This window comes from Amia ocellicauda, chromosome 15, assembly GCF_036373705.1.
Source record: "Amia ocellicauda isolate fAmiCal2 chromosome 15, fAmiCal2.hap1, whole genome shotgun sequence".
Taxonomy (NCBI): domain Eukaryota; kingdom Metazoa; phylum Chordata; class Actinopteri; order Amiiformes; family Amiidae; genus Amia; species Amia ocellicauda.
Genome location: NC_089864.1, coordinates 17,779,264 through 17,807,186, shown reverse-complemented (window position 1 = coordinate 17,807,186; position 27,923 = coordinate 17,779,264). Strand labels below are relative to the sequence as shown.

Genomic DNA, 27,923 nt, shown 5'->3' with positions numbered 1-27,923 from the left:
TATACTACAAGATTACAAGTGATTTCCAGTAAATATAAAGTAAGTAAAGTAAATAGTATCATTATTCTAGCAACTGAAACATTCTGAACATGTAACCAATTCAAAAGTGTATTTTTCAAGTGATAATACTTATAATCCTAGATTTCGCTCACAGTGGTGAGGGAACTGGGTCAGTATCTTTTCAGGAACAAAGCGTAGTTTTTTTTTTAAGAAGCAATAGTCTACATCCTTGGATACACAGCTGTACTCATACATTTTTTATGCATTTTGTATCGACTCCTTCTTTTACCAGTAATAATCCCAGTGAGATGAAGGCATGAGTGAACTGGGAACATGACCAGAAACACATAGCAGAGGGGTGCTCTGACCTACATATGTATCCAAGATATGACATTCTGAAAGGTAATTCATAAGTAAGTGTAAAGCCAGATTACAGCCAATTCTATTTTGTTTTTGCCCACAAATATATGTAAATGGAATTATCTTCTTCCACTCAGCAACAGCTCATTTGAACAAATCCTGTAACTGAAAGTAATGCATTTAAGAACAGCAACCTATTACTGCTGAGTTTGGTTCTGGTTAAGAAAGAAACAGCTCAGAAACATTTAAGCATTTAAGTAAGGAGAGACATTTATAAAAGTATTAGACATCAAAATACACATTTGTTTAATACATACATACACACACACACACACACCTAACATTCTCACCTTTACCAGCTATAGAATACTAATGTAAGTGAAGGGAGGTTTAAAAAGAGATTACTGGATTTAGAATAGGTACAAAACCAAGTCCTCCAGAAATGATAAACTATATATGTATGCAATGATGATTTCAACACACTATTGATTTTATAGGTAAAAGAACAGGGTTGTCTGAACCACACTGAACTATTTAATGTTACCATAATCCTATAATCCTGAAGAATAATATACAGATTTCTAAAGTGTTGGGGCGATTATTAACTCAATATGAAAGCAAGCAGACAACGTCACACAAGCCAATTCAGGGCTGGTTTCACAGACCCAGATTAACACTAGTCTTGCACAAACCCATGTTATTTTAGATAGGGTCTACAAAAGACCTGTGCTCATCAAGTCTGTTAAACCAGCTGACAGTGTCTACATTTTAGTCTTCTTGGGATCTTTTCCTTTCCAGTAATTATGCAACAGCTTTAATTCTACTGATATCCACCTTCCACTTAAAGAGGGATTACAGAGCCTTCTGGGAGGAGTGTAGCGGGCTGTATAAAGAGGCCCAGGCCCAAGAAGAGAATTTAGACACTCTAGGCAACTGAAAGATGCAAACAACCTGATACACAGCTGCTAACATTCTCTTTAAGTGGGCGCTTTGGGTCTAATTTTCATTTAAATTATGTATGAAGAATCCAATGCCTAATAATAAAATAAACAATGTGCTGCATATGAATATGACTGACAGAATATGAATCACACAGTATTTGATACCTCATTGGATGTAAAATGTACCTACCGGTCTGCCACCAGTGATCTAAGACGGGCACCTTGAAAACCTTCTTAGCCCACTCCAGAGTCTCCACATCACAGCGCTCGCCGGCAACAAACAGCGTCCGCATCCTGAATCAAACACAATGCCATTGGATTTATGTGACAGTTCTTTAACATGTACTACAAACATACATCATAAGTGCATGTCAACAGGATTCGTGCACTTCACACCATACCACAATGGTTTGTTTCAGCCTCTCAACAAATTACTGATATTAAACTTTGAACTCCACTTGAAAGAACTCCAACCACAGGGTAGAAACCTGGAAACATTTCTGAGATGAAGGCCGGCCCTCAGTCCTGCTGGGCTCTGCAGCAGCTCCAGCGCAGAGTTGAAATACGCTGGACATGGACCAGGCTGAAGAAATACATCGCAAACTGTTCTCTACAAAGCTACATTGAGTGGCAAGACTCAGTTTGATCCATAGACAGTATATCAAAAGTCACAAATGCATCCAGAGAAGAAAGAAAAATACAACCGTACTCAAATCTGTACGCTAGATATTAAATATGCTGGACACTTACATTTGGGAAAGAGCAGCCAATTCCATTTATGTCAGCGTTTGTACAAGATCATTCTAGCTCAGGTACAGCAGAGTTAGTCATTCAAGGTATGGTAGTACAAAAAGAAAATTTGTTAGAAAACCTTTTTTAAGTAATGAAAATAACATGTTTGGGGCTAAATACACACATCTTTGCACTCATACAAACCTGTATGCTCTGTGACCTTGTGGATTTAAATATATATATATATTTCCTTATAAAAATGTAATGTTGTATACCATGGTAAAAAATACAGATAAGGGTAGGAAAGCAAAGAAGGCTTCATAAAAAATATGGAAAAAAATATATAAAATTACACATGATAAAGCCATGGGGAAATTGAGAAATTAGTTTGTGAATAATCCATAAGGGTTATATGCTGTGGGACTAGTGTGTGATCTCTCCAGCAATTAATTACTGGTCCGTTATAAACAAATTAACTTTTTTTTTTTTTTTTTTTTTTTTAACACTGACAGACCATGTTTCTTGTACAAACCGAGCTGGTAGAAGTGATTTACATGTATGTGATATAACAAGTGTGATTAGTTAGACACTGCAAAGGGTGGCTTTAATACCGGATGTGTGGTTACTCTGAAGAGAAAACGAGTAGTGCGGTTGTAAACATGCAGCCTTAAATACAAGCTGTCAGTTGCAATCAATTGACTGAGCAGCTTTACAGTTCTGTGCTGGTCGGGAAGGTGCCAGCAGGCTTTAAAGCATCTCTCAGCACTAGGCTGGCAAACATGGTAAAGGATTTGCATCGGGTGTACTCACAGACAGGGCTGTTGAGAAAAAACATCTGCCCCCAGGGGTAAAAAAAGGCATGAAAGCATGAAGAACCAGTTAAAAAAATAAAGATATAATGGTTTGCTCCTTCAGTAATGTATTTTCACCTGTGACCAGGAGTATTTGCTATACGACTGATTAAACCCAGTTGTTTTAAAATATTCAACCGATCTGCTTCTTACTAAACTGGAGCGAAGAACGTCACTATTAAGGTGTTTGTCTTATTATTATCCTGGTCATAAATTAATTACTTACTTATTGTATGCATGTGCTAATTCACATTTAGGGTGGTAGAGAAAATGTTCAGCCTGTTATCTGTGCATTGCTTTTAAGGTGTAATAAAAAAGAAGTTGCATAAATGATATTCAAGACAGAAGTTTGAACCACTCCTATTGGTGTCAAAGTGAATTATGCGTACTAGGAAGAAGCATTCAACGAAGAATGACTCGCGGCTTTAAAGTACCATCTGTTTGTCCATCTGGTCAGAAAATATTATTGTTTGAAAAAGTGTGTGAATATAAACATTAAAACTTGAAAAGAATCAACCAGCTCACCAAAATAAATGAGAGATTCAGAGCCTTTGTATTTTTGTGGAGACGGTGTTACAGTCGGTGACATCAGCTTCTTTCAAGTCAGGAACATTGTGTCTGTGAGCAGCCAGAGGCTTGCAATTCAGGTCAATTTAATCTTGTCTAAGGCCAAAGCTTATTCCATACAAGCAAAAGGGAATTATACGAATTAATGAAAACAGAAGTGAAATAAATGTAATCTTTTAATATAGTTAATCCATTCTGGTAATCTCATAGATGTGTGGAGATAGTTTTAGATTTTATTGATGTTAATTTTCTTCGTAGCAACTAATCTATTACCCCCCCCAAAAGAGATAAGGTACCCCCAGAGCCTCTTTCATATTTCTTCTGTCCAACACTTCCAGAGGTAAGAGATAAGGGAAAATTAAAGATTTGCCGACAACAGAATATGCCTCAAAACAAAATGTATAGAAATAAATGCCCTCCTTGATTATTTCTTCAAAGAGCACTTAATCGGTTTCAAAACAATGTGCCATATAGCCTTACATGACCCCAAGTTATCAATAATGACCAGTCTAGGGACAAAAAAAGCCAACACTGTGAAGGCAATAGCAAAAAAGTCACGCAGGTATGATGAAAATAGCTGCCGTCTGTTTGCGATTTCTCAATTAAGTTCAGTGGTACCAGTGATTGGGAATGAACTGAAAACATTTACCTTGCTTTCATTGCTTTTTCATTAGCAGCTGACACATACTATAATTAAGTTTCCCTACTTCAAGTCGAGTACATTTGAAAACCACCCACCTGTGAAGTCAAGCCATAGTAAAATGAGCACCCCCAGGTTATGTCAGTAAACTAACTGTGATTGAAATGGTACAATAAATGGCTTAAACTGATCAAAGCACACTCAAGGCAAAGAACTGCATTCCTCAAGCTTCAACTAGTTAATACATTAAATTGCCAGTCTTTCTAAGCTATGCACCGAAGCATCAAATAATCAAAAAAATGTTAATCAACCTGACTCCCTTGAAATTCGCTCTTCAACAATTCAATTCATCCTTCTCCGTCGGTTTTCCTATTGTGAAACAGGCTGTCACTGTTGAAAGAAACAGATCAGATCCCACTTTTCGAAAGGTCATGTGAAGCTAGCTTTTTAGTGATCTAGACATATTACAGTCCTTTGAAATTAATTTGTTTTTAATGGTTTTTCCTCCTCAAGGAAACCAAGAGGAACCAATAACATAGTTAAGCAGTCTTCTGATATAATTTTGAATCTCATATCTTTACTTAAAACATAAATATGAATGTATCTTTGTTACTGCCATATGAGAAAATAAAGTGCATACCAAGGCAATTCAGCACTTGCTTTGTTATTACAGTACAGATTTAAAAGGCAGTTTATACAAGCTGCTTTTTCCTAGACTGTAACTCTTTCTTTGTGTCATATGCTGTTGTACAGTATGTGCTCTTTGTTATTCTCTGTTGTCGCTTCTCTTCAGCAAACAAAGGTTTGAAAATGCAGCTGCTGTGAAAGGGGTAGGGGGTTCTTAAATAAATGAGGAGAGCAGTGGAAAAAGTCACAAAAGAGCGTGAAAATGTGTCATTTAGATAACGTCAGCATTATCACACGTAATTTTCATGACAGTGCTTTCTTTATGGTATCCGATCCTCTGCAAAGAGCAGCCAAGCACAATGTAATCACACACTGCTTTCTCTTGTTCGCTCTCCGTGTGTTATGTGCATTTAGCTCCCCTGTGTATAATGCACAATTGCTCGAGGTGCTTCCTGTTTACAACACGAACACGCCTGCAGCTGCTTGGTATGCTCTCATACAAGACAAATGTGCAGAAGAGATGGATTTACTTAGATGTCCAATGAAGCACATAATCAAAAGTCTGGGGATCTTTCTCAGAGACCTTCAAGTTCAGTGTTAAACTGTGAGGTGAAAAGATCAGCAGTGGGTAAAATTGTTCAAAAACAATGGCCTGAACAAGTAACACACAAGCCTGAGAAAACACTGCTTTCATAATAAAGGAGGTTGTGAATACGAATGTCTAAACACATGGTGCACCTTGAAGCTGGTGCAAATACAAATAGCAATGACCTTGAGATTGCATGGCTCAGATTCAATTTACAGTCAAAAGGTTTCTGCACTCCTGCATGAATGATGCAAAATAAGGAATATGCAGGAATACAGGACTAAACCCACATTTGTGTGCGTCACAGAAGGTGACAGAGCAGTACGTATCCCTCAGTTTTTATATTATTAATCAGTTTGTTGTTTTATTGGGATGAGTTTCCGATTTCTGTCGCCTTGCATTCCCCTATCTACAGATCGAAAATCACTTATGATCTGTTATTATTATGAGGTGAAACGTGTGTATTTTCCCCTCTAATCCACATTAGGACACAGTGCAGAAGTTCCCTGATGATGTGGGTTGTCATAGGATGAAGCTGAAACTCAAAATTACCTTTTTAGCCGATCCGCTAGATGCTTTCTGCTAGTATAGTCTGAAGTCTAATGGTATAGTGTGCAATACTACAGGGAAACCACAAAGGTTTTAAATTGATAAGAAATACACCTGTCATCAATGTATTTGCTGTGGGATCTCCCAGACCTCATGAATGTCAACACACAAGCTTTATTTTTCATTAGTGATCATGGGTACTTTTTCCTTATTTTAATTTTAGCTGAGGTGCCAATTTCCATGCTTTGCTTGGATTTGAAAAGGGCTCAAAAGTGCTTTCATTGTAAGTAAGTAGCTTGTGAATAAACGCATAAAATGTCTAAATAATGGATATGAGAGAGAAAAAGACACACACCAGTGAAAAATCAGTGGCCAATCCCCGAAGACATGACCAAATTTAGAGTTTCATCTCATTTGAGGTGCAAGACACATCGCAGTCTCAATTTCTAAGACTTACAAATTCACCAGACAGGCAAAAAGCTTGAAAGCACTAAATGATGTTCAGCCTTATATGGGTAGACAACATTGCTTATTCATATTCCCTCTGCTATTTGCCTCTTCTTTAAACATATCCTATTGACAAAGCCGTCTCAGAAATGTAATGGCAGCCATTTAATATAGCCAGTTTAAAATCCTTAAATCTTAGATTATGTGACAAAAGCATTCTTTTAAGTTTCCTTACCACTAACATAATCCACTGCTAACAGAGGTACCACAACTCCTGTAGACGAGAAAAGCAAAAGTAAAAGCTTTTATTGGCCAATTCCGAAAAGTTACCCGTTTATGAAATTATTCAGACCTAATAGGACTAAAAATCTATGTATGGTTAGATTGCCAAGGGGAGTTCTACTAGTGAATGTTTCAAGAGTCCTGAAGTAGCTTTTCTAATTGAACGCAGACCCACTGCACGCATGCTTACCTTGTTAGCTGGTGCTGTCTACGTAAGGAGGCCTGCGGATCCTGCTGGCGGATGGCCCTGATTGCCGTAGGGGCGGTGAACATGGCTGTCACCCCGTGCTCTGATATCACGCGGAAATATGCCCCAGCATCTGGAGTCCCCACAGGCTTGCCCTACGGAGATTGTTCAATTAAACTTGGGGCATCGTGGAGACATGTATATTTGGGAGTAAAGCAGGGAAAGACCAGGAGCAATTTTTTGTAATCTTCTTATGTGTGTGAATGTCTCTGACTGCATCAGCTTTGCAGGATAGACAATATTGTAGGCTCTTCTTTTCATTAAAGACTCTTTATCTATAATTACTGAAGTAAGAAGTTATAGACTTAGAAGTGGGGAGCAGAAAGATGAGAAGTTTTAAAACATAATCCCCTATTCATCAGGTATAGATACGACTGAAACTGTTTTAGTTTTTTTGCAGAGCTTGTGTTTTTTTTTTTTTTTTTTTTTTAACTGCGAAGGCTCACACACTGTTCTCAGTTAATGAGACAGCCTGCTGTCCCCGAGGGTGGCAAAGCTTGTAATATCTCGCCGAGGCAAAGACAGGCAGTGCTGTCAGGCCCACAATACATATGACAAGACAGCAGGTGAAGACGAAAACGCAACCTCTCTCATTCTCACTGGATCTGGTTATCAGTCAGTCATGAGGTATCATTACAAAGGTGCCTGATGTAGACCTGATAAATAAAAAAAAAAAAAAAAAAAAAAATAGGACAATATTTGCATTTTGTAAGCCACAAGACCTTATCTTTATTGTAACAGAAACACGACTTGCATAGTAAAGCAAATGACATTATTTATGAATACCTACATGAGAAACGCTGTATTTTGATCACGTACAGTTCATGGACCAACAATTAGGGAAACTGGTTTATTTACATGGACGCTCCTCAGACTAGTTATATACACTACCCTTGACATAGTTGAATACTATATTCAAATTATACAAAACAAAGTTAGTGACAGCCCCCAGAGAATTTAAGAGGCTTATTTAAGGGATCGTGTTGTTTTGAGAAGGCCAATTAAAACTAAGGATGCATTTAAGAGGAAAAACTGTAGCTATCCAGCAGATAGACATAAGCAATTTATTATCTAATTTAATTTCACGATGAGACCATTGACTACATCCCTGTAAAAAAACACAGCTGGAAAGCAGTTTTGATCATCCATTCCAACTGAAATTAGCTCTAATAACAACAACTGTTCAAATGACATTCTTTGCCATCATGTAGAGATGCTAACTATAGTAAATAAAAGCTAATACTATTTGGTTTTCAGCCATAGGAGTTTGGATATTCCACTGCAGTTTTAGATTCCTAAACTCCTGTTATCTATTTTCTGAAAAAACAAACTAATATGCTAATATACTAATATGGATAACGCATATTAAGAATGTAGTTATACAATATTAACAACCATATTCTGAATACCAATAGTAAAGTTAGATGACCAAGAAACACGAAAGAAAAATACAGGAGAAAATATTTAAAAAAGAACAAAATATTACCCGCCAACAGTCAACTAGTTTCAAATTATTCACAGATAACCTTTTTGTTTGCTATAATTTTCTACCTAGGAAGGTAAAAATGTTACAATTATGAATATTCTCAGTAGTGGTTTTGTTTGTTAAAGGTTTGTTCCTTAATCTGCTGTGTGTGGGAGGGAAGGGAAGCACGTTTCCAATTAAAAAAACAAGGCTGTGGGCAAATAAAGAGGCAAAGGCTAATACATGCAGTATAGGCTTAGTTATGGTGACATCACCTGAGATGAAAGCACACTGGTGGCAAACAGGGTGAGATCAATAGGTTGTACATTAATAGGATATTTTGCACACTAAAGTATAACCTCCGGCTCTAAATTGGCCCCTTAGATTTACTTAAATTCTCTGACAAATTGCATGTTTGTCTCAAAGGAACAGCCATTCAAGCAAAGTCAAGTAAGAATAATTCCAACTTCGAAGCAAATACCACTAATGTGTTTGTAGGTGTTGAAGGGAAGACATGCAAGCAGTGAAATAAGATTAACCTCTAGCTGGGGGGAAGATTAAAATTCAAACAAGATCTCAAAAAGAATCCACTGAAAGACTGTCATACCACCTCTCCTCTCCTCATTCTCAGTTTGAATTAATCCATGCGTATTGTCATTTGTTTGTACAACAGAGAGAGGCAGTGGGAAATCTGTGCAATCTACTATGCATAAACCCAATCAGCTTGCCGAATGAGGCCTATCTCCGACTAGAGCCAAATGCATGCCGAAATAGACTGATGGTTAAAACCTTCGAATTAATCATACAGAAACTCCCAATTTGCGCCTATTGAGAGAGAAAAAGAATGTGATGGATGGCTGCTATAAGCAATCTGAAACAGGAGTGAGACGATAGGATGACTGCATTTACCTGCATGCCAATACACAGATTATTTCTACATTAAGCACCTGTCATTTCAAACTAGGAAATGCTGGTTAAAATTAAGGAAGCTGTTACTCGCAGTGCATCTCCATTGCCATGCTGTGTAAATTCAAATCAAAGAGTCAAATACAAATGATTAATGGGATTTAACAAGGAATGTAAAATTCACAATTCTCCTTCAGTCGTAACCTTGTGATGATATTTGTTTTTTAAATGTTTATCTTCACAACGAGATAGTATTGTTGAAATGTATAGTACATGAGAAATGCTGTATTTTGATCACGTACAGTACTGTATGTGAACAAATGAATTCAAGGACCAAGCTTATTTTTACCTTTCCCTTTTCTATTACATGAAACATCTACACCATAGGCCCAAATAAAAGGATTTTCTTGATTTTAACAGATTTCATTGCACATTATTAATTCTTTGGAAGGTGTAAACTAGTGGTATTTAACTTAGAGAATTTTTCGACCAAGATTTTGGCATACTAGTTGTTTCGCAACGATGCTACTTGTTTCTCGAGTTCTAAAAATCTTTGTTATCAAAGCCTGGTAATTCTTGTCAGCAACACTGAAAAAGTAAATAGTGCGCTATGAAAGAGAGAATGCTGCATTGTATGTACTGCCTAAGGCAAACACACCTCTGCAAAACAGAACTCAGCGGTGGGCTAATTATCAGCCTTCTAAAACAATATTTGATTTGCTAGTTGCCTTACCTCATACAGGACTGTGGTGTTGCCATGCAGTAAAGGAGCGTAACAGATATATGAGTGACCGACCACCCAGCCTAGGTCAGACGCTGCCCACCACACCTGTGGGGAAAAATGTAGAAAACCAATGACATCCCATGACAGCCAAGTCTATCAATTATTTATAATGCTGTCATAACAACCAAAGCTTCATCGGTGCCGAATAAAACTGTTACCTCCTCAGGATTTAGGCCGTACACATTTGACATCGTCCAGTTCAACATCACAGCATATCCGCCTGTATCTCTGACAACTCCCTGGAGAGAAAGTTTTCGTGAGAAACCACTTCATGACCCTAGTAAAACACAAAAGCTCAAACGAGACAAGGAACCCATGATATTTCACTTAAAAAATCTAATATATTTTTATTATTTGGATATAATGAAGGCACCTGTGCTATCCTTAAAGACTATTTATTTATTGGTTGATTGATTTATAATCTCCACTATATTAAAGTCACGCGGACTAATAAATCAAACTAGAATCCAGGAAAAATGAAAATCTCCCTCCATTTCACATGAATTGTGTTGTTTTCATCTCTGTTTCAGGCACTTGTGTATTAGCACTTACTCTTAACAATGCTTAACAGAATGGTATTATCTGAAGATATAATATAGAAAAAAAGTGTAGATTTTTCATTACATGTTTTTAAATGAAGAAAATTAACAGTGAATTTGAAGGAGATTTTTACATTGTACAATGCAAAACAAAGGTAATACATTCCCCAGAAATATATATTTCTGTAACATTTATAAGAAAAAAGCTTAAACCATGAATTGCTTTATACATGACAAGAAAGCCATATTTAAAAATGTACCAGTAACAAGAGTCATTTGCAATTAACAGATTAATCAGGAGTTACATCAAATCATCTTGTGGTGAAACACTTGTTCATCAGAGCTAAAGAACATAATAAACTTACTCCCACAGTATTCTGCAGGGATAGATTGTTTTTAATAGTTTGTGATGATAAGGAGTAAAACACTTTCTCTGAAAAACTTTTATTTTAATACTGGCCACTGATATAATTATTGTAAGGTTTTCTATATACACTGCTGCAAATATGCTGGATTTATATGTTTTTAGTATTGATTTTTCCAAAGCTGTACATGTTTAAGTATCTATTAAACTGTAGTCCTTGAAATAAATAAATAAATTAATTAATTAATTAAATAAAACAGGCATACAAACATGACAGAGATCATGTAAGTGCAAATAAACGTGAAACATCTCTGACACTTTTATGAATCCTGTGTTGGAACTTAACTGTACAGGAAACAGAAGGAAGACAAAATATTTTACTTGCTTGATTGTTTTTCCTAAAAAATACATCTTAACACAAACTGCAAGTATTCACCCATTTGATTAATAAAACACCAGACTGGAGGAAATACAAATCACATACAAAAATGTACGACTATCATTGATCTATATTAGTAATTCCCTCAAGTTTATTCTAACATTATTGATATAGCCACTATTGTTTTCATAAGCATTCATACTCTGCTTATCTGCATATTTGTTTATCATCGGGTTAATAATTGATAGGCTACCAAAGAAATACTGAACAATTGATTAATTGTAGTGTATCACCTCTTACCCTTCTAGCTGTATGCCTTACACATCACAGTTTACTTTGTACACCGAGTGGTTTACAAATGCAACAACCAACTCTTTAACATACAAGAATTGTGGACATTAAAAAGTAAATTAAATGATCACAGGAGAGAGTACTATAGTCCGAAAAGAAGATCATTCATTTACCAATAAAGAAATCCAACATCCAGACCGAGATTATTTAGAGACATTTCAGCAAGTCAACCTGGGCCAGCATTCCCCATTGGAGCTTGTATGTAAAGCAGAGAACAGATTGCAATGCCAAACTGCACCTGTTTCCATCCAGACAAAGCAATTATCAAGCTCTTATTTTTTTGGAGCTGCTTCTTTCAGTAAAATATTGGAAAATTGATTGTCACTTTAATAGTCTGTATTACTATACTCTGTAAAAAGGTCACTAATGCACTTGCTCAACACTAAGAACACCACAACAAATTAGGCCCAATGCCTAGAAATGTGGATGTCTGTAGTATGCTGCATTTTATTGTTTTTCTTGTTTGTTAATTTAAAACTAAGGAATCCAGCAAGACATATACACTCCCCTAAAGGATTATTAGGAACACCATACTAATACTGTGTTTGACCCCCTTTCGCCTTCAGAACTGCCTTAATTCTACGTGGCATTGATTCAACAAGGTGCTGAAAGCATTCTTTAGAAATGTTGGCCCATATTGATAGGATAGCATCTTGCAGTTGATGGAGATTTGTGGGATGCACATCCAGGGCACAAAGCTCCCGTTCCACCACATCCCAAAGATGCTCTATTGGGTTGAGATCTGGTGACTGTGGGGGCCAGTTTAGTACAGTGAACTCATTGTCATGTTCAAGAAACCAATTTGAAATGATTGGACCTTTGTGACATGGTGCATTATCCTGCTGGAAGTAGCCATCAGAGGATGGGTACATGGTGGTCATAAAGGGATGGACATGGTCAGAAACAATGCTCAGGTAGGCCGTGGCATTTAAACGATGCCCAATTGGCACTAAGGGGCCTAAAGTGTGCCAAGAAAACATCCCCCACACCATTACACCACCACCACCAGCCTGCACAGTGGTAACAAGGCATGATGGATCCATGTTCTCATTCTGTTTACGCCAAATTCTGACTCTACCATCTGAATGTCTCAACAGAAATCGAGACTCATCAGACCAGGCAACATTTTTCCAGTCTTCAACTGTCCAATTTTGGTGAGCTTGTGCAAATTGTAGCCTCTTTTTCCTATTTGTAGTGGAGATGAGTGGTACCCGGTGGGGTCTTCTGCTGTTGTAGCCCATCCGCCTCAAGGTTGTACGTGTTGTGGCTTCACAAATGCTTTGCTGCATACCTCGGTTGTAACGAGTGCTTATTTCAGTCAAACTTGCTCTTCTATCAGCTTGAATCAGTCGGCCCATTCTCCTCTGACCTCTAGCATCAACAAGGCATTTTCGCCCACAGGACTGCCGCATACTGGATGTTTTTCCCTTTTCACACCATTCTTTGTAAACCCTAGAAATGGTTGTGCGTGAAAATCCCAGTAACTGAGCAGATTGTGAAATACTCAGACCGGCCCGTCTGGCACCAACAACCATGCCACGCTCAAAATTGCTTAAATCACCTTTCTTTCCCATTCAGACATTCAGTTTGGGTTCAGGAGATTGTCTTGACATGGACCACACCCCTAAATGCATTGAAGCAACTGCCATGTGATTGGTTGGTTAGATAATTGCATTCATGAGAAATTGAACAGGTGTTCCTAATAATCCTTTAGGTGAGTGTATATACACGTCACATGCAGAAGCTTGGTAAATTGGATAACATATTTTTGGCAAGCCTGTTAGAACATCTTCAGGGCTAATTATGATCAGAACTATGGTGTACCAGGGGTGGCCAACCCTATTGCTGGAGAGCTGCAATCTTGAAGGTTATACAGGTCTCTAAATCACCAATCACTGGGTAACTTGAATACATGGGAATTAAGACCCACAATCGGCTCAATTAAGCAATTACCAATCTGCATAGAACAATAGTAGTTGTATTAGTAGACACATTCTTTGGCACTAATACCATCTTGAAAACAAACGTCTCTGCCACAGTATACATGCATCTTCAGCCTCCTGTTTATGTCTTAGATCGAATGAGATGCAGTGTGATGACAGCACTCATTACTGGTAAACTTTTAATGGCAGGGATTGGCCTTCAATATGGAGAACTGCATTACCTTGGAAACAGAAACAGAAGGAGAATGCTGTTTAATTTATCCCTGCCTACAACAGCGTTTCACTCCTCAATTTACAGCTGGCACACAGATCATCTGTTCTGTGTGGAAGGTCTGTTGCGTCTCACGCTTTACACACATCAACTGGAAGGATGGTACAGTAATGTAATTCAGGGTCTCTACAATGTCAAGTCCAGGATAAAAGAAAAATATAAATAATCTGGTGTTAACAGTACCCTGACACTGAGGCCTAAGTGCAGACAGGTGATCTTCAAAACATTTAATTGTGTCATCTTATAAATGAAACACACACATACTGAAGAAATGTGAATGTGTGTGTGCGCAGAATATAAATTAATGCATTGCATGTACTTATCCAATTTTGGAGTACCAAAGAAGTATATATGAGTGATATTTATATACCTGAGTGATAGTCACACAAATCACTTATTTTACTAATTCAGAAGCACAACAATTCTACCACAACTTCTCACAAAGACGTGGGTTTTCTATAGTGGTCTAGAAAACAGAAATGAGGCTATGATATTATTACAAGTTAATAAAATAAAATGTTTGGTGGCTGTTGTGTGAATGTACATACTAAGCAAATACATAACACTATGTAACACAATTTTTGTTCCTGGGTAGTAAGTGTTATTTCCTAATTGCTTATGCCTCAAAAGTATAGAAAATGGCTATTATTCCCCACAAACTATGCTTTTGTGACCAGGACAGTGATATTTTGAAATTTAACTATTTCCAATGAGAAAACGGGCAAATTTGTGTCTTTTTGTTCACATAAAGTAAGAAAAAAACAACATATGAATCCAAAGTAACATGTATTTAAATAGTCAGTCCTTTATTCCACTCCTGCACAGGTCATTAATCCATTCTCCTTCCTTCACTGAAAACATCAACCTGGAGTACAAAAGGAGTGTAAATGCTGTGAAATACCTTTGGCATTCCTGTAGTTCCTGAGGTATAGAGAATATAGAGAGGGTGATCGGAGGAGACAGGAACACAGTCATGAGGACAGACAGCAGCCATCTCTTCATCCCAATTCAGACTCGTGTCAGGCGTCATGGAAACCGATTCCTGAATGACAAAACGCAATCCTGTCTGTCAGCTCGGATGGTATCAATGGAGTACGATTCCTTGCCTGTGCTGATCATATGATATTTGTCTCATTATGTTGCAAAGAAAATCAATCTAACCACATCAAGCAACATATATACACCTCCCTAATTAGGAACAGTACAACTGGATCAGATATTATTATTTAGTATAATGTATATATATGTGACCTACTCTCCCCGAAGGAGTATTTGTTTGATCTCAATACCTCCTGTCATGCTGGCACTACCCTCTTCTAGAGGCAAAAGAGGGAAAAGAATATGCTATGATATGTCTTTGCTATTACAGAGGGATGTTTTAGCCTATACAAAAATGTATTTATATTTTCAGTGCTTACATTTAATGGTAAAAATAAAAAATGTACGACCAATTCCCTGTGAAACCTGTCAGTGATTAAATTTAGCAAGAAATTGAAAATAGCACAAAACTGAAACCAGGCATTTTCTACCTGTTTCCATGGTTACATAAGAAGTGTCCCTTTGTCTTTTCTGCTCATTAGTGTAACAGCAAAATGATTCCACTTAACAAACAAGAAAACATATATATAATTTATACACAGAACTCTACAGGTTTAAAGGGCTGGCTTTGGCACACTTGTAATGTGTAACACAAACAAACACAACAATTCCTGGTAGCTTTGACCTTCACAATGGTTTGTGTTTCAGACTACTATTTATGCCAGGGGCGTGGAAGTCCTTTGTGTTGCTGACTTTCCCTCAATATGCATGTGCAAAATAATACATAATTAATTCACAGAGAAAAATTCAGCAGGGAGGAATCATCAAATATTATTGTTCAAAGGAAACCAATACTATTTTACAAATATTTCTAGGATTAATTTCCTTCAGATTCCCACCTATGGTCTTTAACTTCAGAGTGCCAAGTTGCAAAACTCTGCATACAATTTGGTTTCTTCTGTCCAGTTACTGACTTGCCAATTGTATGGTCTTTTCAGCTGCAGATAACTACTAACTGTGCTTCTCCTAACCCATCAAACCTTTAAACAAATCCTTACAAATATAAATGAATCATTTCCTACACTGTAAGAATAATCATTCGTCACAAAGAGAGGCACTGGATTTCCCCACTTTCCCCCCCAATTTTAGTCCATTCAGTCAATAATAATCAGTTTACCAAAGTAGTGATTTTCAGTCTGTAGTGCAGAAAATACTAATACCTTATGACAGGCGTCCCTGCTTTGATACAAACTGTGTTTTATCCATCTCTGAATAAAGATGGGTATTAATGTAAAATATATGTATTTTGCAATACAGTATTTTCAGATTGCATTCATGATTGGATACACCAGACGTTTCCTATGTGGAACATGAGTCCTTGAAAAGCAGAAACTGAAACCCACTACGCTACAGGCTATCAGCTGCTTTGGAAAGCTGTCAAAACCAGTCTTTAACCTCTCAGTCCATGCACTGCATTCCTAATATTTAAACAGTTTAAAATCTCATATTAAAATGCCAAGGTCTTATAATTTAAATTAAAAAAATATATACAAATACACAGAGATTCCCTTATTAAAATAACTGAACATAACCCAGCAGAGTTAACATTTACAGAGCATTAGCTTTTTTTAATATTTTTTTTTATACTCACGTCTCTTGCACACATAATGAAGAATTGAAAAGGTCTCACCATATTTGGACGGTTATAGATGAGGATTTTTTTAGGCTTGTGTAGGCCAAGCTCCAATGCTTTCTCAACCAGAGGAATGTACTCCACTCTTCTCCCAGGTTCAATGCCAAAGGAGGCTGTCACCACCAGTTTAGGCTACAAAATTAAAACTATATAAGTGCTAAAGGATAAAAGTAGGTAATTGAAAAAAAAACATTTACTTGCAACAGTTACACACTTATGCGTCATCTTGAAACAGTGTGTGTATACTGTCAACAAGACGACACCAAAATAAAAGTACTCATACCATTTCTTCATATTGACTGCTAAACCCTGTATGTTTACTTCTGCTCCACGTATACTATCTTCACATTTTTCTCCCCATTGCCTTTTTAAATCATCGTTTATTTAAAAAACAATTAAAGTATAATGTGTATAAATATGCGCTCTGAATTATCTATATGAACAAATTACAATACAATAGTAATACTGTCAAGATATACATATTTCACAGAAATTCAGCAGCTGTAGTATTTTAGTCAGGTCTATATATATATTATTTTATTTCTTATATATACCAAAAAATGATACAACAATAAACATATATAATACATAGAAGATAACTGCATAGCAATACTGAAACCAGTAGGTCCTATTTCTCCAATAAACTGAAGGAGAAAAGACAAGAAAACTATACATATTGTCTAATACAAAAACATGAATGAAAAATGGGAAAGCAGATGCCTTTTAATGTCATCATACCTGCGTTTCTTCAAATAAATTATCTCTAGTATAAATTGTATTTGACAGTGTGCATGCATTTTCTGTACATTACGGTACATCCATTTCTGATTTTTTAATAAGCTTATTTGGAGTCTATTCTTGCTGTGGGATCTCTGCGGTATTGCCAATTATTGTGTAGAAAAACTAGAAAAAGCTAAATCAATGGAACAATGTTTTTCAAGTCGCAATCTACAAGAAACGAATGGATGATCAATATAAAAAAAGACTCATGGAAGACAAATGATTAAATATTCAAAAATCATCAGAGGCAAATGAAAAAATACAAACAAAATGTGATAATGGATCACAATATGGGTTTCATTTCACCTTGGCGTGGTCGATTCGCACAGACAGCTCCTTCGATGCAAAACCGCCAAATATCAGGCTGTGTGTGGCTCCTATCCGTGCACAGGCCAGCATGGTGAAGATAGCCTGGGGAATCATGGGCATGTAAATGACAACCAGGTCTCCTGTCTTCACACCATGTTTCACCAGAACCCCAGCTAACCTGGACACCTGGAAGATAAATCAGAGTCATTATTACAAAGCAAAATGACGCAAGTACTACTGAAATGGCCCCTGTGCTCGGAGGCCCTGCTAAATCAGTAACGCGCTGGCAGTGATAATAAGCAATGAATCTGATGAATTTGCTTAATTGCCACAACTGAGACAGCAAGTGCCAGTGATCCGGAAAATACAGCTTTTGCCTATGTGTAATTTCTCTAAAAGCCTCATTCTTGCTATCCATTGTAATGAAATAGGCACCATTTAACACAAATTAGTGATTAGATCTTAATTCTGAGCTAACTTGCTAACAAGAGTATAAGTCATACCGAAGAAACGACACCCCCACAACATCAGGCATGCACTCACCAAAAAAGGGCATTTTCTTTAAGGTGCTGCTCTTGCATAGTTATCTAAGGTTGTGGTAACTAGGTAATAAAACCGAATGCTGTCTCTTACTACAATCCATTCTAGCAGGACTGTGTATTACATACTGAACACATTATGACTAAACAGTTACTTAAGGTACTTAAGGGTTGTAATGATTCTATCACTTCTATTTTAATTTTATTAAAAAAAGATAAAACTGGTTATATTCAATAAGTGTTCCAATCCACACGTGCTGGGAAGTGATGCACACTGCGATAAACATTTTAATTCAGTTCCACAATGGCATCTTACTGGTGTTGTATTTCTTAACCCTTAGGCCCCAGAGAGATCTATACGTCATATACCAAGGGCTGCTTTTGTAAAACCTATTAAATGTTTGTGACATATACTTCGCACTGGGTTCAGGGTATTCTTCACCGTACCTATTGTAACAGATATCGCACTTTCATTAAACCACAAACTGACTGTTAATGTCTATAGTAATAGTTTTGTTTTACATGTCAGGTAAAAAGTGATTTATTGAAGACATGTACAAGCGGATTAAGTGTTTGCTTGTTTATTACCTCAGTCAGCAGCTCACTGTACGTGATGGTTTGTTTAGTCCCAGTAACTGGACTGTCATGTATGATGGCCGGCTGGTCCCCTCGTCCATTTTCAACATGGCGGTCTACTGCATTATAGCAAATATTCAGCTTCCCACCAACAAACCTGATACAGAGAAAAATATATAATATCTGTTCCAAAAAATAAATTTCAATGTGATAAAAATATATATTATATTGACTGAATTGCATTGTTATCATCACCTATAAGGTGCACCTGTCTTTTTCACACCTTTACCAAGCACTGTACTTGAATTTAAATTTACCATCGTGTTACACTATATAATATTAATGAAAAAAAAAACATAAGCAGCACTCAAATGTAGAAAATCATTTGTATAAATCTAGACTATTTCAAAATATCACTTAAATGTATTGTATTCAATTACACCAAGCGTCATTAGACAGTTGAATCCCTGTAGCCTTAATCAAGTAACTGTCTTAATTCAGACTGTTACAATGATTTACATTGTTATTGCCTAAAGTTTCCTGTCATAAACATTTATTAATTAGATTTATTTTTTAGTAAAGATTTAGTGCATTTTCCTTGCTGTGTTCACATTGGTCGTAATGAAGTACGTGTAACGAATTATAACGTATTCTGTGGGATACATTGTAACCCTGAAGGCCTCCCACACAAACGCGACGGTCACAAATGGATAGATAGATGTGAAAACAAGGGACATAAAGTTACTACATTACATTTTCAAAGGTAAAGGATTGGATTTATTAAATCTGCACAGATAGCAAACACATACATATCAGATTGAAAAGCTTTAAAAAAAAACCATTATTCTCTGGATTTCAACACTGAAACTGCGGTTATGTTTTCAACTTTGTTTTCATCAGGAAAGACTAGTGCAACTTAATCTTTGGTAGAAATACATTGGTCGAATAGGTAGACGTATTTCGTACAGCTTGATAATCCAATGTGTGTTGGGTCGGATCTGCAGATTCACATTCAGCGAGAATACAACACCCGCCGTAAAAAAGTTGTTTATGTTGGTCGTGCAATGCGAAATGGGCCTATTTTAGTTTCTTCCCGATAACTCATTATGTCTCTTAATCAGTTTTTGACGGAGCTGGGAATGTAACAGTAAGAAATAAACGTACCTGAACAACACAACTATGTACGTGTCCTCAGTGACCCACAGGTGGGGAAACTGCTGGCCGAGTTCGCCAGGCGCAGATGTCTGCATTTCTGCGCGGGTCTGCGCTGCTCCGCCAATGGCAGCGGAGGGATTCGGCAGATCTGCGCAGAACTGCTGAAACCGGCGCTACACGAACGCCACTATAAAAATTCCTTCGCTACAGTCATGCAACTACCATGGGATTGATCGGAACTGCAGTATAAAACATCTCGGGGTCTTACCATCTAGGAAATGGTGGATTGCTATTATCCAACGTGTTACTGCACGGCTGCACCCAGGTTATACCCTGAGCTGCCTCACCCCAAAAGTGCTCTGGATCGCGCAGAGAAAGCCTGAACACTTCATCATAGGAGTCGCGGCTGCAGGGATGATCGCCGTGTGTCGCAGAGCTGTATGCACGCAGGCTGGTTGCACTGGGCTGATAAAGCAGTCCAGGCGAAGTGCACGCAAAACCAGCATCTGCTTGTGCTGAGACTTTCCTGCGACTCTGCAAGTATGCAAGTTTGCAAGTTTCGCTTTCTGCACGCCAGCGTCCCTGTATACAAGCTCTTTTCGCCTTTACTAAATCAGTCAGACATGCTCCAGCTCCAGCTCTACCCACGCTGTTATTCCAAAGTAACGTTTTTAAAATGCTAGGTTTGAAAACACTCATCTTTATGGAGGCCACCTGTGTTTTCTTGACTACATAAGTGTTCCTTCTTCGGCCTCCAGATCTATACAGCTGTATCAAAATCCCGGAGAGGAGTATTGTACAATCGGCGTGAAATTCCCAAACCCAAGACCCAGTACACATTTTCGTGCCAACGTTAAGTAGGAGCAGCCACGATAACCAAATTGTTTTCTAACAGTTGCAAACCAGCAGATGACGGTTGTCCTGTATTTCACACACAATACCAATAGACACTGAGCAGTTGTGCTAGTTTGGCAACCTAATCCTCCAACTGCTCAGCCTGTCACCCTTGAAATTATTGGTGATACATATTGCTTCTAAATGCATATACATATAGTTCTCAATTACATCCATTCCCTACTAAAACTATTGTCTGTTTAAATGTGGTAGTATTTAACTTTTTAGTTGCTGCCAAAAACAAATCTGTCTGACCCACCAATTGGTTATTTGCTTATTCTGTAATAGATTTTCATGTTTGTTTGTTTTTAATCATTTTAAATTCTCTGCCAAAACAACTGTTGTCAGCTAACTGGTGGAGTATTACAAGGGGAGCCAAATTATATTTTACTGCATACTTCAAAAGTATAAAACCTTCAGAAACATACTTCTCAAAAAGGGCTATGAACTATGGAGGAATTCAAGTGTCTTGTCTTAAGTATCTTCATTTTATGTTTCTGCTTCAAGCAGATATAAAAAAGGTTCCCCTCTGGACCTTCTCAGCTTTTAAATTATTCTAAAGAGCTGCTTATAATGGATTAAAATCACACAATATTTTCAACTGAAATAGCCAGAGAGAAACAGTTATTATATAATTATATATTAAATATCACATTCAACAAGGAACTTATAATAATACAGTATGTATGTGGAAATTGCCTGATGTATTACAGAGTCGAGCTGACTGGCAGAATAGTTCATTGGTCAAGATAATACTCCCACTGAACAATTCTGTGAAAAGTTATCAGAGGTATATGTACGTTCTGATTTATTTAATTTTGATAAGAAATACAAAAAGGGGGCTTCTTATAAAGTACATTTATACAACACATTTTTACATCTATTCTTCCAAAAGCGTTCTGATGGATCTGATGTTTTCTTTACATTGCACATATTAAGTTAACCAGTGTTGTACAACAATTATATAATGTAATTTAAGTGTCCTTTTAATAAGTGCTTAGACCTTGCTGAGTTTGCCTTGTGCCAGTGTGCAGAAAGAGGCCTGTGGTAACTATGTGTGTAGTAATCCATACTCGTGTCACAATGTAGCTTCCTTCTAAAGGTGTTATAACATATCCCCCCATTGTCAAAAGCATCATACAAGACATCATTCTTTAAATTACAAAATTATTATTTTAGGTTTTATTCTGTGCTTGTGGAGCACCAGGTGTTAAAGGCAAGCCACGCACAACTTTAATATTAGGTCTGAATTCTCTCTGTGGAGCATTTACACTAATCAATAAGGTCAATACATTAATGGAGGTTCTCCATTAAAAGCAGCCCTGGGGTATAGTTTCCTTTAGTAACCAGGAACACATATTAAGCCCTTTCCTCTAGTTGACCATATACAGTAAAATCTTACTGGGATTCTCTTTTCCTTTATTAAGTTTTCATTTATTTTGGTGTTGCATTCAATATAAGCCCCAGCCTGTAATTATCTTTTCACAGAACACAAGAACACCTATAGAGTGTAGCATGCATGACATTGGAATTTACTGTGGAAACTAATTGGACTGACTCAGAGTTATTGAGTTATTTTCAAAGCTTTTAGCTCCACAGCAAACTTTGCTCATAGTTTTCTGAACTCCACAGTAAAGTTCTAAAGATGAAACTCTATGAAGAAAAATGTACATAAAACAAAATGAAGGGTACAACCTGATGAAGGTCTCAGTACCGACAAGTCGCTGCTACTTACATTCTTAAAATAATTTGTACAATTTGCAAAATATTTATTGATGTTTCACCCTCAGTTTTAACTTTTTTACGTAAGCCTTATAAGTCGCAAGCTTTAGAAGTCATGTTCACTGTTATTCAGTGGCATGTTAATATATATACATTAATATATATATATATATATATATATATATATATATATATATATATATAATATACTCACCTAAAGGATTATTAGGAACACCTGTTCAATTTCTCATTAATGCAATTGTCTAACCAACCAATCACATGGCAGTTGCTTCAATGCATTTAGGGGTGTGGTCCTGGTCAAGACAATCTCCTGAACTCCAAACTGAATGTCGGAATGGGAAAGAAAGGTGATTTAAGCAATTTTGAGCGTGGCATGGTTGTTGGTGCCAGACGGGCCGGTCTGAGTATTTCACAATCTGCTCAGTTACTGGGATTTTCACGCACAACCATTTCTAGGGTTTACAAAGAATGGTGTGAAAAGGGAAAAACATCCAGTATGCGGCAGTCCTGTGGGCGAAAATGCCTTGTTGATGCTAGAGGTCAGAGGAGAATGGGCCGACTGATTCAAGCTGATAGAAGAGCAACTTTGACTGAAATAACCACTCGTTACAACCGAGGTATGCAGCAAAGCATTTGTGAAGCCACAACACGTACAACCTTGAGGCGGATGGGCTACAACAGCAGAAGACCCCACCGGGTACCACTCATCTCCACTACAAATAGGAAAAAGAGGCTACAATTTGCACAAGCTCACCAAAATTGGACAGTTGAAGACTGGAAAAATGTGGCCTGGTCTGATGAGTCTCGATTTCTGTTGAGACATTCAGATGGTAGAGTCAGAATTTGGCGTAAACAGAATGAGAACATGGATCCATCATGCCTTGTTACCACTGTGCAGGCTGGTGGTGGTGGTGTAATGGTGTGGGGGATGTTTTCTTGGCACACTTTAGGCCCCTTAGTGCCAATTGGGCATCGTTTAAATGCCACGGCCTACCTGAGCATTGTTTCTGACCATGTCCATCCCTTTATGACCACCATGTACCCATCCTCTGATGGCTACTTCCAGCAGGATAATGCACCATGTCACAAAGGTCCAATCATTTCAAATTGGTTTCTTGAACATGACAATGAGTTCACTGTACTAAACTGGCCCCCACAGTCACCAGATCTCAACCCAATAGAGCATCTTTGGGATGTGGTGGAACGGGAGCTTCGTGCCCTGGATGTGCATCCCACAAATCTCCATCAACTGCAAGATGCTATCCTATCAATATGGGCCAACATTTCTAAAGAATGCTTTCAGCACCTTGTTGAATCAATGCCACGTAGAATTAAGGCAGTTCTGAAGGCGAAAGGGGGTCAAACACAGTATTAGTATGGTGTTCCTAATAATCCTTTAGGTGAGTGTATACAGCTGTGGAAAAAATTAAGAGACCACTCCCAGTTCAGAAATCAATGTTAAGTGGTCTCTTCATTTTTTCCAGAGTTGTATATCCCAGAACTGACCTTCATATCAGATAATAAAGGTAGGCTGTTCAAAAGATACATTTCAATGTAATAAAATTGATAGCAGAGCTTAGCTGTGGTTATATTGTGCTCTAAATCAGCTTGTTAAATATGTGCATTTTACACAGCAAATATGACCTGTTCAGGACTATAAACCCTCAAAGACGAGAACCAAATCAAAATGACCTTGAAACAACTCTTCTTCTTAACAGGATTTAATATGTCTAATAATATTCTATGTGATGCTGCCATTGTGCTTAAGGTTGCTGATCAGTTAGGAAGACATTAAGAGATAATCAGTAAAAAATCTCTCAAGTGCAGCACTAGAGGACACCTAGGATAATGGCTTTGAATTTGTAGTGGTATAATTTGGATTAAAATCCAGATATCTGCCACCAATTGGAGCTATCCTTATTAAATAATTGTAAATGCTCTGCAGTTTCATTGGGTTTGGAAATTACTCTAGGCTTATCTAAATAATGAATAAAAGAATAACTGTTAATAGATGTGCAGATAAGTGAAAAATTACCAAGGAGACAGCTCCGGCAGTAAATTACTCTTTTCCATCACGGCTGGGGAAAGTCAATCGAAGGCTTCTCAATCAAACTGAATACAATCACTCTGAAGTTAAGTACACAAGGGCTTCTGTCCCCAGACTCCTAATCATAGATTTCCTAATCCGCAGTTTTGGCATCAAACACAAAGGCTGATCCATAAGGTCAGAATTATATTGAATAGCTGCTCTCCAGCGTATTCTTTCCAGGAAGACAAGTCTGAGCATGGGCGAGACCGACTTCTTGCAATGTTTCATTATCGTTATATAGAAATAAACCCTTTTGTAAGGATTGGAGCATTGCTTAAGTTTCTGCCGTTTCAGTCTCACCTTGGTCTATCAGGATACATCTGAAGGGACCATGGAATTAAAACATAATAAAACATATAATAATGAAGATATATGACTTTTAAGATCTTGAGTTACATAGGTGGTGAGCTGGAGTACTATCAACTTTTAAAGTATTGTCCTCTTCCATAAAATATAATCAAGAGGATCTTACTTGTTTGATCTCAATCCAGCCATAACAGCATTGGAATTTAAGGTATTTGCACCAAACAATTAGTTTAGTTTCATTACTGTTTGTGCACCACTGATGTCCAAGAGCATCACACAATCAGCATAACCACAAAGTATTTATTCAGAACCTCCTGAACACACGCAAGACTTTATAATGCTGTACGCCTACTATTTCAAGAAGGATAATTTATACATGTTAAGTGCTTTCATAAATTATGGTACACTCAGTTATAACGGCAATTCCATTCCTAATAAATCAGTTGATCTTCAGGTATTGATTTGTTTTGTTTTCGTTATTGCTTGGCTGCCTGCTTAGGTTATTGGGTGTGGACACACTGTAGAATTTATGGGTTTTTTTTCTCTCCTGAAACAGTTTAGTGCTCTTTAGGTTGGTTGTGCCAAGTATTTTGACTTCTGTATGTATTTTGTTGTCTGGTTCAGTCACGTGTTTCAAAATCCTTAAAAAAGGATTGTAAGGAATTGACTGTGTATGGAAAAAGTGGTGCCTGAGATTTAGCTATCATAGTGTTTTTCTTTGTAGTTTTATCTGTATTATTCTTAATATTTGGAATAAAAAACATTGGTTTAAAAAGTAAGAAATAATTTTTTTTTTTCATTTTAGCTGCTAGAGGTCTTGATATTAAAACTAAACTAAACGTTTTGGTAACACTTTACAGTAAGTCTCGTATCTGTATCTAATATATTTACATAGTAGTTACTGAGTACCTACATCTGAAGTTACTGAGGTCCTACTATGTAAGTATACTGTAACTATAGGCAGACTTATTGTAAAGTGTTACCAACATTTCTCTACGTTTACCTTATGAACCTAACCTGCAGTTCATAATCTATTATTCTAGAGGGAGAATGTGATTGATGAAATTGAACACTTAGACCATTTTGAACTGGATACTTTTCATTATAATGCTTTTTGCCCTGTAGATTCAATTTCGAAACTGAGTTATAATGTCTAATATCTGCAGAGTGCTATAGCATAAGGGCTACCATGAGGCAACTTATCTTTCTGTGCTCCTTTGGGAAAATAGGTTCCATGAAATTAATTATTGATTAAGAACTCATATACTAGAAAGAAGTAATATACTGCTAAGACTGCTGTTACAGTTGATTGTGATTACACCACCTGCTGAATATGTTCCATACTTTTGTATTTAGACCATACTTAATGTAATTTAACTTAAGTTCTTATTTTCCCAATTAAAGGTCAATTAAAACTCAAATATATAACTGAACATATGCAGATCAAAATATGAGAGAGCATCGAATTGTTGGTTCTTCTCTTTTGTAGTCCCTGGATTGCTAATATATTGGCAGACTCCACTTTATAAATCCTGAAAACAATTAAAAACCTAAGACGTCTAATACTAATTATTTTGTTTTTCAATGCCCCCATCCTTCACTCCTCCCCCCCCCAAAAATCGAAATGCTACTACAACATCCTGTATGGACACAGATACCTAACCTCTTCATGTTGTGTTTCTCACAGGATTTGGGCAATTTATTGCATTTGTATTTTAGCTGAAAGAAACTATCTTTTAAAGCTTCATTGCTAAAGATAATGTATTAGCAGCTAACTGGACACGTATTCATGCAAAATAAGGTGTGAAAATATAATTTCACCAGGAAAGTCCAAGAAGATGCAGGAGATGTCATCAATTAAATAGGTGGATAATTGTTTTTCTTTTTTGGTGGGGCTTGCAAGGAATAATGTTAAAGCGGAAAATAAAGTATTGTCTCAGTTTAAAACATCTTGGTATTACATCACATTATAAATACACACATACACTTTATCTGTGTATGTGTGTGTGTTGTACATGAAGAATAAAAGATGGCTTAGACATCAATCCTTCAGTAAATATGTAAACCATTCATTTAAACACCTACAATTGTGTATCATGTAAAATTGTCTGTTTGGTTCTTTCTCATTGTTGTTTGTAGGATATCCTCTGCTTTTCCGGCAACACAGGATTAACTCAAAACCCAGATATGTATGGAACCTGTAGGAGGATATTCAAATTAAATTATACTTAAAACTGCATATACAGACTTGATGCACATTTCCAAATGATTATAATAACAAACATCTCTGGCAGTTAAATAGCTTGATTTTATACATTTTCCCAGTACCCAAGAATAAGTATTTGCTGTTATGCAGTTATAATAACCAAATATATATTTATTTAAATTATACAGGTGACGTCAAGACTATTTTATATATGAAAATTTTAACAAATGTAAGATTAATACTAAATTACGGGTAAAGGCTAAACTTGAACAAATCATCTTCACTAGTCAGAGACTTTGAATTTCCCATGAACAGATGCACACTTTCAATTGCTTTACTTTAATGGCTCAGACTCCAATACACACTCTTAATGAAAAGACCTAAAATGAACAGTAACACAGTGTGAATGCAACTAACCAAATAGATAATAGAGAAAAAAAACAAGGAAACCAAAATCAAATTAAGAGCTGGTAAGAGCAAACTTCCCAAAATGCAATAAGAAACTGATGAAGTTCAGACAAGAACACTCGCCGAAATAATTATCTACAGCTCCTGTCTCTTTTTAAACAGTACATTTCCAGGGGAATAGAAAACAGAAACTGAAAATGAAAATCAGACCAGCAAGAAGACTAACTGACTTAGATGTGCCTGACCTTAATACCACTAAAATATTATAGGATGAGCAGCCCAGGACTTTGAAACCGCAGACTGTAAACAGTTTGTTCTCCTGGAGACGTTTAGGAGTGGAAAGGTGGTGGTGTTTT

General features: G+C 36.9%; 1 protein-coding gene across 2 annotated transcripts in view; it reads right to left on the bottom strand.

The window, feature by feature from the left end:
* The window catches only part of acss3 (acyl-CoA synthetase short chain family member 3), a 43,506-nt gene extending 22,808 nt beyond the window's left edge, over positions 1-20,698 (bottom strand). Inside the window, exons 1-9 of one of the 2 annotated variants that reach the window (XM_066687125.1) lie at positions 20,190-20,698; positions 18,779-18,923; positions 17,649-17,837; positions 16,560-16,694; positions 14,733-14,873; positions 10,143-10,223; positions 9,934-10,029; positions 6,773-6,924; positions 1,492-1,595 (exon numbers count right to left, since the gene is read on the bottom strand). In XM_066687125.1, coding sequence (XP_066543222.1) covers positions 1,492-1,595; positions 6,773-6,924; positions 9,934-10,029; positions 10,143-10,223; positions 14,733-14,873; positions 16,560-16,694; positions 17,649-17,837; positions 18,779-18,923; positions 20,190-20,620 — 1,474 coding nt within the window. In that variant the 5' untranslated portion in view covers positions 20,621-20,698. Of the gene's footprint in view, positions 1-1,491; positions 1,596-6,772; positions 6,925-9,933; positions 10,030-10,142; positions 10,224-14,732; positions 14,874-16,559; positions 16,695-17,648; positions 17,838-18,778; positions 18,924-19,930; positions 20,079-20,189 lie in introns of those variants that run through there. The other variant, XM_066687126.1, reaches the window with a different exon arrangement.
* Between the last annotated feature and the right edge of the window lie 7,225 nt (positions 20,699-27,923).